This window comes from Heterodontus francisci, chromosome 13 (genome assembly GCF_036365525.1).
Source record: "Heterodontus francisci isolate sHetFra1 chromosome 13, sHetFra1.hap1, whole genome shotgun sequence".
In the NCBI taxonomy this organism is placed as follows: Eukaryota; Metazoa; Chordata; class Chondrichthyes; order Heterodontiformes; family Heterodontidae; genus Heterodontus; species Heterodontus francisci.
In genome coordinates, this window is record NC_090383.1 from 98,377,913 (window position 1) to 98,389,878 (window position 11,966).

At 41.5% G+C, this 11,966-nt stretch overlaps 1 protein-coding gene across 1 annotated transcript in view; it reads left to right on the plus strand.

Moving 5' to 3' along the window:
- Positions 1 to 11,206, plus strand: part of LOC137376528 (calpain-2 catalytic subunit-like) — an 81,940-nt gene extending 70,734 nt beyond the window's left edge. The window contains exons 15-21 of the mRNA XM_068045246.1: positions 823 to 880; positions 1,673 to 1,737; positions 2,303 to 2,371; positions 2,970 to 3,048; positions 5,345 to 5,461; positions 7,971 to 8,029; positions 10,452 to 11,206. Of these exons, the coding sequence (XP_067901347.1) occupies positions 823 to 880; positions 1,673 to 1,737; positions 2,303 to 2,371; positions 2,970 to 3,048; positions 5,345 to 5,461; positions 7,971 to 8,029; positions 10,452 to 10,475 (471 nt within the window). The 3' untranslated portion in view covers positions 10,476 to 11,206. The remainder of the gene's footprint in view (positions 1 to 822; positions 881 to 1,672; positions 1,738 to 2,302; positions 2,372 to 2,969; positions 3,049 to 5,344; positions 5,462 to 7,970; positions 8,030 to 10,451) is intronic.
- Positions 11,207 to 11,966: the final 760 nt, after the last annotated feature.

The following is an 11,966-nucleotide window of genomic DNA, read 5'->3' on the forward strand; positions in this document are numbered from 1 at the left end:
TAATTCAAATATGAAGCAAAGTAGTTAAATGTTCCAACTTGACATAAGGGATATACCAGAAGTAGGAGCTTCACAGCTAAATAGGTTAGAGCAAAATTAAGTTTTTTTTAAAAAAAAAGGTATATAAAGAGAGCAAAAACATTAACATAAATGGCAAGGGCTATAGGATAGCCAAAGAAGGAGAATGACCATTTAAATATAAGGGAGGACAACTTGCATTTCACAGTAAGGGAATAGCAGGAATGCTTGGCTATATCTCATCAGCTTTTACAGTGGCAGAATAGGGCTGTAGGAGTGCCTGAGGAGGTTGTCAGAGCCATGACTACTGTTAAACATTCATAAGGAAACTCAATTAAAACAAATAATGGGATTACATATCAAAGTCACCAGGCTCACTTGGTTTTTCCAAAGTATTCAGGAACTGTGCCAAAGAACTAGAGGATGGCAAATGTTGCAGCTCAAGAAAGGGGAAAAGGATCAACGCTGCCTCTCGTGGTAAACTTCCACTAGTTAACTAATTGGTAACAATGACATGGATTAAGGATTATCACTCGAAGAACAAAAGGAACTTTAAAATAATAATCTTTTACAGAAGGTATATATTAGAATTTGAAACAAGAGGCTATTGAGAGAGACCATAACATCAATTAAAAATAAATTGAATAATTAGTTGAAAAAACAATTACCCCAAATATTTTCCTTCAACTTGGAGGCAAAAGTTGATCTTGGCATCTCCTGACTTATTTGGATTTGGGCTGGTTTCCTGAGGACATGGCGGCAAGTTGAACTTTGTGGTTTTTTTCTTTGCTCTTTTAAATTCAGGATGCAGAGATTTCTGCCTTTGAGCTGCAAAGAATACTGAACCGTATTGTCTCTCGCCGTAAGTAAGAGCTCGAATTCAAGTTGTTGTTAACTGCACACTAGCATTTACACGTGAATAAAATAAAGGAATCCAGTCCTTTTTGAATGGGCATCCCATGGTGGTGCCATGGAATAGAGTGCTAACCTTGATTCACCTGTGGTTTAGTTGATGAACCATGCAGAATAAGGATCTTGGGATCAATTCTTTAGTCTGTGTTTAAGTAACTGATCTCAGATGGGATGGTAATGGAGTGCTATATATGGTCACGATGCCTCTAGGTTGAGCAGTAGGAAAAACAGCCACGGTTCTTGTCTGATCAATACTTGCAGAAGGCAAAGGTATTTTGACATTGTAGAGTTGCCCCAGCTGGGGAGGCCAGTGAATTTACCTTTTTAACTGAATTGGAAGAAAACTGAGTTTCCTGCATTCATAGGACACCAAACTCTACTTTTTCCCCAGATTCTGCTTAGGATTTCTTTGGTTTAGTGCAATTCAGATAGCATTCTTGGTCCCAGAATACACAGGTGATTTTTTTTTTAAATGGACTTGATAAAGGTATAAACACCAGATATTCCCTGGGTTTCAACTCCTACTATGTGGAAAAAACACCATGGAAGAAACCAGAGTCAGACAGCATGTAAGGCCTCTACGTTTGACAGACTGCATAGAACTACAAACATTACCCCAAATCCTGATTGGAAACTTTGTTAGGTGGAAAGTTGTGTTGCCTCAGTAATACTGCTGTATATTGACTTAATATTATACTCCCATGAGGTCATTCCGTGATAATATGCGCTGTTTTCCTTTTAGGTGATGACATTAAAACTGATGGGTTTGGTTTGGAGACCTGTCGAAATATAATCAGTCTATTGGACGTATCCTTTTAATGACTCCATCTGTGATGTTTCCCTCTTCCCTCTTGCCCCAGATGAAATAAAAATCTGAGTAGTTTAATTTTTGCCGTATTGGATTTTTAAAAAAATCCTTTCAGATACAAGAAGCTCTGTCAGCTTCTAATATCTCTTGGCAATCAGGTGATCTATATCCAGGCTTCTCATATTGTCAGTCTTTTAATCAGTTGTCAAATGGTGCTTAAGAGAAGCAGTTGGTTGGCTTTTTTTTTGCCTCACTTCCTTGAGGAAACTCCTTCTCTTTGTTTGCTGCGCCTCCCTGATGAGCAGGTAGAGATTGTGAAATGACTGCAAGAATCATCATGTCCTATCATTGTCATGTGCTGGTGAAACAATATGTTTGGACCACATGTCTCCCTTATTTCCATATAGCCCAGCCACAAGCTGGTCCCGGCCCAGATAAGTCTGAGCAGATCACCCCAAATTAAGATTAATTCTGAAGATTGACACAAATGGCAGGTTTCACTAATTTGATATTTCTATAAAGACACATTTCCAAGTAGTTTTCCTGAATGTGAATTGTATACAGAAGGATGGATCTGGAAAAATTGGACTTGTGGAATTCAAGATATTTTGGAACAAATTGCAGAAGATGCTGGTAAGTGTAAACTTTTTACAACAAGGTTGTTTCCTGATCGAAGTCAGCCTCCCCACCAGATTGACGAGCTGCCTTTTAAGGGGTGTGTTTTGCAGAGACACCTCATCACATTCATTTAAATGAGGCCCAACCAAGACACCACACTGACTCCATTGATTTGGCAGACTGTATATCCACCTACAACCTGTCAATTAACGCAAGATATGAAAATCATCCCCAAGGCACATTTAAATCGTATAAAGAATTTTTAAAAAATGTGATATGTGCACCCCCTGCTGGCCACTTGGAATAACATTTTAAAAAGTGTAGAGCCTACGACATCCATGGGAGAGATTACATGTCATTCCAATTGAATGAAAGTAAATTTTTAGTAAATGTGGAAATTACATGAAAAGCACTGTTTGAAAGTTATGCCACTGCACATGAACTGTTGCTTCTACCTACCCAGTCTGGTGCATCTGTGACCATAATTTTATCTCTTTGATTTCCCTTTGCTTTTGAAAGTAGGGAATCCAGAGAATTTTTTCATCATGCTACAATTTTGAAAGTTAAAGTAAGATTTAGAAAAGCTTAAATCATTTTCTTTTCCTCCATTTAGAAAACCTTCAAGAAGATGGATGCTGATGAATCTGGTACCATGAGTTCACATGAAATGCGAATGGCATTTGAAGAAGCAGGTAATATTTGAAGAATTCCTGTGGCCCAGCCATCCATACTTCACTGAGCTGCACTTGGAGAGTTAGTTATTGATTCTAGGGTATAATATGCTCTGTGCACACTGATTTAAGAACAAGAATTTTTAGAAACCAAACATAAGACTTGTAAGCCCAAAAAGACCATCCTCCTTATCTCATCAACCTGCTCTATCACCATCTCCATCAGGCTTTTCCTTACTAGTCATAGCTTACATTTTCCTTTTTGCTGCTCCGTCTTCAGGGGACATTCCCTCAGACAGGAGCAGAATTCAGGCAGGGATCAGGTGCACTGCATCCTTACTCCATGTTCCGCCATAATAATTTAGTCAACAGCAGTACCCATCCACAAATGGTGCAGGTGGGGATGGGCTTATTTAAAAAAAGTGGTAACGCTATGGTGTTTAATGTTACGTATGTAAGGAAGGGTATATGTACCTTAGAGGGAGTTCAATGAAGGCTCACTAGACTGATTCCTGGGATGAGGGGATTGTCTGGAGAGATTGAGTTGACCAGGCCTGTATTCCCTGGAGTTTCCCCTGGTGAAATATTTGAAATATGTAAAATACTTAAGGGGCTTGACAGGATAGATGCTGGCAGGATGTTTCCCTGGCTGGGGACTCTAGAACTCAAGATCACGGTCTCAGGATAAGGGATTGGCCATTTAGGACTGAGATGAGGAAAACCTTCTTCACTCAATTCACTTGGAATTCTTTACTGCAGAGGGCTGTGGATACAGAGTCAGGGTATATTCAAGTTCGAGATTGACAGATTTTCCAGATACTAAGGGAATGAATGGAAATGGAGATAATGTGGAAAGGTGTAGCTGAAGTAGATCAGTCATGATCTTATTGAAAGAGTAGGCTTGAGGGACCAAATTACCTACTCCTGCTTCTATTTCTTATGGACACAGAAGTAAAGTGGGCATCCAACTTTGCAGTGGAAAAGACCAGGTTAATTTAAAGTGTTCAGCAGCTGCTGTAAAAGGATTCACAGAAAGCTGATCTCTCTCGGGGCTTTTCTTTGAGACATTTTGTCATTACCCTCTGGCACTGCCATTTTTCTTCCCCCCCCCCCCCCCCCCCTCTCCTAAAATGTGCATAATTGGTTTCGCATTGGGAATACCCTTGTATGTTTGTTTCTTGGAAGATCAGCACAGGAAATAGGCTATTCAGCTCTTGAGCCTGTTGCACCTTTCGATTTAGATATATTTACCTGCCTTGGTTTTATGTCTCAATTTTTTTTTTAATTTCCAAAATATACTTTATTCATAAAAATCTGTAAAAATTACATTCCCAAACAGTTTCAAACTGCATCAAGTCGAAGAATACAGACAGTGCAAAGGTGATCAGTTACCTTCTATACAATCATGAGTTGCCTCACAACCCTTCCATTTCATTGTCATGCCATATTCATTTTTACATTTACAGCACACAAAATTTCTCCGATACAGTTCGAGGGGTTTCCCATGGATCCAGCCCCTCAGTTCAGCTTGGTGGGGGGACCTTACACTGTGGTCTTTCCCCATTGAGCCTTTGCTGCGGCTGCCCCAAGCTTTAGTGCGTCCCTCAGCACGTAGTCCTGGACCTTGGAATGTGCCAGTCTGCAACATTCGGTGGTGGACAACTCTTTGCGCTGGAAGACCAGCAAGTTTCGGACAGACCAAAGGGCGTCTTTCACTGAATTGATAGTCCTCCAGCAGCAGTTGATGTTTGTCTCGGTGTGCGTCCCTGGGAACAGCCCGTAGAGCACAGACTCCTGTGTTACAGAGCTGCTTGGGATGAACCTCGACAAAAACCACTGCATCTCTTTCCACACCTGCTTTGCAAAGATGCATTCCAGGAGGAGGTGGGCGACCATCTCTTCCCCACCACAGCCAACGCGGGGGCACTGTGCGGAGGGGGTGAGACTTCGGGTGTGCATGAAGGATCTGACGGGAAGGGCCCTTCTCTCTTAATACCCATACCTAACAAGTCACTGAAATCTTTCACCTAGAGAGGCAATTCTCTGGGTTACTCCTGGGAGACCAAAGCTACCCTTTACAGTCATTTGGACTTTTCCCACAAATGCCATCTCTAAACCTTCCTTTCACCCTATTTAACTCTTATAGCTTCCATTCATGCCACCTCCTCATAGTTAATTCCAAACCTTGCTAAAACAATGTCTGCATGCCTAATGACTTTAGTGCACTCATTTTCCAATGGTAAGTATATACACACACTGAATGGATTGTCAATAAAATTAGCAATTGTATTTATATATACTTTGTTTTTCTCCCCAGGTTTCACTCTGAACAATACGTTGGTTCAGATCCTCGTTGCCCGTTACGCAAATACTAACCTTCTCATTGACTTTGATAACTTTGTTGGCTGTTTGATCCGTCTGGAAACCATGTTCAGTAAGTTACTTTTCACAATGCCTTTTACGTTAAAGATCCAAGTTCAATAAGCTCATTGGGACCAGAATTTCGAGAGCTATGCTCCACTGACGGAAGTATAGCATCCCCATCCATGGAGATTGACCTTTACCCTCTGCCAAATCATGAGGATAGGTTACTTAAATACTCAGTGCATCCAAGGTGCTTGCCCTAACTCAAGAGGGCAGATTGGAGGCCTGGGATGGCTGAAAAGTAGCAAGTAATAAATTTTTAACATTCTAATGGCCATTGTTGGAGAAGTTAGGTAGGGCTGATGGCATTTTGGACAGAATTCAAAAGGTAGTCCAGAAACTCACTCAGACATTCCCCAAACTTTGTTCACCAACTAATACTTGGTCTCTTCTGGAATGTGCCACATCAAGGAGGTCTATTCTCCACCCAGAAGCTAAACAGGGCAGTAATTATTGGTAGAGATTCAGCCCTAATTCTGGCCCCATGGCAGGTATTTGGCCCTCCCCAACTACTTGAATTTTGGCTTAGTTGGATCTATCTGGTAGAGATTGGTTGAACTTAATTTAACTTCCTATAAATTCTCAAGGTCCTAAAGTCATAGAGCTATACAGCACAGAAACAGGCCCATCGTGACTGTGCCGGCTATCAAGCACCTATCTATTCTAATCCCATTTTCCATCACTTGGGCTCGTAGCCTTGTATGCTCTGGTGTTTCAAGTGCTCATCTAAATACTACTAAAATGTTGAGGGTTCCTGCCTCTACCAGCCCTTCAGTCACTGTGTTCCGAATTCCAACCACCCTCTGGGTGAAAAAATCTTTCCTCATCCCCTCTAAACCTCTGTCCTCTTATCTTAAATCTATGCCCCCTGGTTATTGACCCCTCCACTATTGGAAAAAGGTTCCTTCCTATCTACCCTCATAATTTTGTTTACATCAATCTTTGCTCTGAAGGAAAACAACCCGAGCCTATCCGGTCTCTCTTCATAGCTGAAATGCTCCAGCCCAGGCAACATCCTGGTGAATCTCCTCTGCACCCTCTCCAGTGCAATCACATCTTTCCTATAGTGTGGTGCCCAGAACTGCACACAGTACTCCAGCTGTGGCCTAACTAGCATTTTATACAGCTCCATCATAACCTCCCTGCTCATATTCTATGCCTTGGCTAATAAAGGCAAGTATCCCGTATGTCTTCCTAACCACCTTATCTACCTGTGCTGCTGCTTTCAGTGATCTACGGACTAGTATACCAAGGTCCCACCATCCATTGTATAGTCCCTTACCTTGTTAGTCCTCCCAAATTGCATCACCTCACACTTCTCAGGATTAAATTCCATTTGCCACTGCTCCGCCCATCTATATTGTCCTATATCGACCATTAAGCACATGAAGTCAATGGGAAGGCAAATCAGGCAGGATGTAGAATGGGCAGCCAATTAGATATTGTTGGTTTTACACCCCTACCACAGTTCTGATGTATCACTTGAATACATCTCAATACCATTTACCTGCGTTGTCACAATGTTCCTCATTCTTCATGTTTCCAGAAGTTAATTAACTACAGATGATTTAAAAATTACATTTAAACCATAAATTATTCAAAAAAGCAGATTAACTAAATATACATAATTAATAATTCTAATGTATACAGTGAGGCTGCAAGGTTGGGAGATCTGGCTGTCAAGTGCCTGGCCCAAAAGACGACTTATCTCCCTGCCTCATCTGGCTTTCAGTGTTGACTAGTGCAGCTATATGTTTGTGCCTAGGATCTCTCAATTTGATGGGAGATTCACAATGGAGCAGATAATATGTCATTGCTAGTGATGATCAAACGCTGCCTGTACCTACAAACAAGTGAGTTGGCCTCACCAATTAAAGCAAGATAACCTCATGTGTTTTCTAGTTGAGCATGTTGCTCATGCCATGCTAGCACCATCAGGTCCACAATTTAGGGCACCAGAAGCCAGTGAATGTCTAGGATTGAATAAGTATCCAGCAGTCAATTTTCCATTGGGAGTGGGAAGGGTGTTTAATTTAAGTGAGCAGATGATAATGATTTTTTAATTGCAGACTCCCCTTTCAGCACCTATTCCAAACATTTTTGGGGAGGGGCGAGTGAGCAAACCTTGTACATGCCCTGATTGTACTGGCTGCCTCGCATATTGCAAAATGTGGGCCACCATGCTTAATGATGCAGGGAGTGGTCACCCAATGTGGTTCAGCAAGCATATCAGGTGCCAACCTTTGAGTTTATTATCCATAGTATTTCCTCCTTGTTCAGCCGGCACAAGTGTGCAACTCTAGTTGCTTAAATTAAAAATAACAGGCTCAGTTTGCATACAAATGTGGGTGAAAGATTATAATTCAAATAATTTCTTGAAGATTTCACCCGTTTTGCTGCTGTATTCAGTTATACATTGCAGAATTACCCTTTCTCTTAAAAACTGATGTCCAGCTGTTTTAAAGAAAAATGCAAAAAAGATCCCGTTTTGAAGTGTGCTCATTTACTTGCCGTTTCAGGAATATTCAAACAATTAGTCCAGGATGATGGGGAATTTGTGGAGCTGGATCTATTTCAGGTATGTATTTATTTTTTTTATCATTTTAGAGATACAGCACTGAAACAGGCCCTTCGGCCCACCGAGTCTGTGCCAACCAACAACCACCCATTTATACTAATCCTACATTAATCCCATATTCCCTATCACATCCCCACCACCTACCTACACTAGGGGCAATTTACCATGGCCAATTTACCTATCAACCTGTAAGTCTTTGGCTGTGGGAGGAAACTTGAGCACCCGGCGGAAACCCACGTGGTCATAGGGAGAACTTGCAAACTCAGCACAGGCAGTACCCAGAACCGAACCCGGGTTGCTGGAGCTGTGAGGCTGCGGTGCTAGTCACTGCGCCGCCCATGCAATTTAGTGCGGCAAAATAAGAGAACATAGCAGGAGTAGGCCATTCAACCCATCGAGTCTGTCCCACTACTCAATATGATCATACAAACTCTAGCTAGTCGTGCCTTAATGTATTTATACACAGCTGTTCCATGTTTCCTGACTGATGTAGTGAGAATGAGTTGAATATTTCAGCCCTAAAATTCCTGGGGAGACATTGATGGAGCAGAATTTGTTTGTCCATTCCCCATCGAAAATTCCGTGTCAGGCTATTTTAATACCATAGGCAGACAACGGCGCTGTTTCTGCTGCTATTCGAGAGCTCACCAGAGTAACCAGGGTGGAGGGAGGGAAGGGGTGGGTGGCCTCCAGAATCAACATTTAAAATAGTTTGTGTTCTCCAGCTGCTTCTGCAAATCTGTTTACCGGCCTTTGAATTTTTGATCTATCTGCCTCCTACAAAACCTGCAACCTTGTGTTTTCTGACATTTCCTCAATTAACTCGGCATGTTTATGGGCCAGCCCTTCAAAGTGATGAGCAGGACCCTAGCAGAGCTGGGCAGGTCATCCACTGTGAAACTTCCCTCCCCATTCACAGGAATCTCAGGACATTCCTATATGTGTCTGTGAATTGGGGAAATGCCTTAGAAAGAAAGGGCATTCATTTATATGGACAAGATATTGGAGTCATTTTAAACCAAAACATGTCAGGTGGGATTTTCTTCAATAGTACTGCCTAAATCAAAGTCCCATCCTGCCAGAAATGCAGTAGGTTTGCATCAGATAAATATTGCGATGTGATATCTGTCTCAAGTGAATGGATGCTTTGTTCTAAGACACATCTGGGGCTGTCAGGCTTGCATACCATCATGCTGGGTTAATAGATGGCAGTAAACATCCGGATGGTCACCAACATATATGTTAGCCATTCAACAGTTCTCTTCCCTTTGTGCCAATTGATGAAAATTAATTTTCCCCACACCTCACCGTCCCTGCCCCATTGCCAACTACTGGCAGCATTAGGTTTCCCAATATGATTTCCCCCTATCTGACATGTCTGGAAGAGGAAAATATAATAGGATGCCAGGTATTATCAGGTTGTCTCAAAGATGCTTTGTGTCCACTCACCAATGACTGTACCTCCATATGTGCAGAGGGGAACAAGTCTCACTTTTTGGTAGATGAATAATGCTGTTAGAGGTTCATCTTCCCAAAGGAAGCTGGAATAGACCAGCTTTGAGTGCTATAAATATGTGAATGTTTGACAAATTTTAATATCCTTGGATGTAGCCTAAGCCACAGCATCTCCTGCTGTTCAGTGGCAATGCACAAAAGGAAATTCCCCCCCCCCCCCGCAAGAACCACTGTAGCCTAATTGATGGCATCTTGGGTGGATTCAGCCAATAATTTCTACAGATCTTTACACATCTACTTGACACTGAATGTGTCAAGAGAATGGTCTGAATCAAATGATGTGCAGAGCTGTCTGAACTACTGTATGCACACCTGTAACAACCATGCAGCAGAGGGTTGGCATCTGCAGTGACAGTTGTGACTTGAAGCTTGTCTTCATCTTGCAAGTATATTGCTGATCTTTTGGGATGCTACTGTGCAGTAGCACCGAGGGCAAGCCTCTTTGCAGCAACTCATGTGGCACTATCTCCAATATGAGCTGATCGAAAAACTCCTCCTTCACTTGAATGCAGAATCAAGCCTACCCCTTAATTTTCTTTTTTGCCTAGGTCTTATGCCTTTCCCTCTTACTGTAACACTCCCCATTAATTTCCTCATCCCTTCAATTTTGTCTTGCATACAGTTTTACTCTCCCACCAACAGTCTGTCCAGCGTTATCAGCTGACAGCAGAAATTGGGTGTAAACTTTCATTTCAGTCTGCCTTATGGAGAAAGGGTTTGAAGCATTCCTCTTTTAAAATGAAAGTAAACATTCTAATTTATGTGCAGTGTGAAAAGAGCTCTTGTTTTACAATTAAAGTTTATCTTGAGCTTCTGAAGGGGTTATTTGGGGTCCAGTATGATGTGGGCTCCCTTGCGTATGCAGCCTGACATTCATTTATAATTGTCTTGATTTTTCTCTTAACAGTGGTTGTGGTTGGTACAGAACTGAAGTGTTGCTCAGCTGCAAGAAGCCAGACTTTGGTCAATCAACAGACACTACTAAACTAGGAAAGAAAAATGGGAACTAATTTAGCTTGTTAGGCATCATGAACATGTATGGAGTAAGGAAATAGGTTTGTTTTTCTGCAACTGCATTGCTGTCTTGAGCTTTATGCAATATTTTGGGTGGTAGTTATTTAACGAATCAGACCTTTGCATCAATCCATATTAGTTATAAATGTGTTCTGAAAGACATTTTAATCCTTGTAAGTACTATATAGTGCAATGATCTGCATTGCTGAAACCCCATTTTTTTCACTACAATCGTCAACCTATTCAGTTTATCTTCTAAAGCCCAAAGCTTTGAAACTTCTTAGCAATTACTTTAAAAGTGGATTTGTAGATGCAGCCTGCAGACACATGAGGTCAAAGTCATGATGTCCAGATAATGAGAATCAGGATTGTGATTTGGGACATAATATATTTAAAATGTAAATTTGAGAGAATGCTTACTTTCTGTTCTGTAGCTAAAATTAATGAATGTGATGGCTGAGCTCATGCCAATTGTTCTTGATTGTTTACTCAAAAAATGACACCTAAAACTCATCTAATTTCTCTATCAAAATTAGTGTTTTGCTATATTATTGACAAGAATGCTTTTGGTAGAACTGTTATATTTTCTGATCAATACTAAACTGAATTCTGTAAATTGAAACCTGCTTTTATTTAGAGAAAAATATATCTGGAAATTAAATACTAAATATGGGTAACTTTGGCTTATGGTTTTTTGTGGAAATTCTAGTATTGTTCAATACTCTCTCCATCCCAGTACATAGTACTAGGAGGATAGAGCAGATGAATGCGTGGCTGAGATGATGGTGCAGGAGGGAGGGCTTTATGCTGGATCACTGGGTCTGTTTCTAGCAAAGGTGGGACCTGTACAAGTTGGACGGGTTGCACCTGAACCAACATCCTTGCTGGGAGGTTTGCTAGTGTTGTTGGGGGCGGGGGGGGGTTAAACTGATTTGGCAGGGGGATGTGATAGAGTGGAGGTACAGTAGTGGGTGATGGACAGTGAAATATAGAAGAGAAAGTCAGTCTGGAAGGCAGAGCAAATATAGACCTGTTAAGGCACAAGTGAAAAATGCAAGGCTGGATTGCATCTATTTTAACGCAAGGAGTCTTACTAGTAAGGCAGATCAATTGAGGACATTGATTAGCACATGGGAATATATTATTGCTATCACAGAGACATGGTTGAGGGAGGGGCAGGACTGGCAGCTCAATATTCTAGGGTATAGAATCTCCAGGCATGACAGGGGAGGGGGTAAAAGAGGAGGTGGCATTACACTGTTGATCAAGGAGTCAATTACTGCAGTAAGGAGGGATGATATCTTAGAAGGTTCCTCAAATGAGGCCATATGGATACAACTTAAAAACATAAAGGGGGCAACCACTTGGCCAGGAGTGTACTACAGGCCTCCAAATAGTCAGGGAGAGA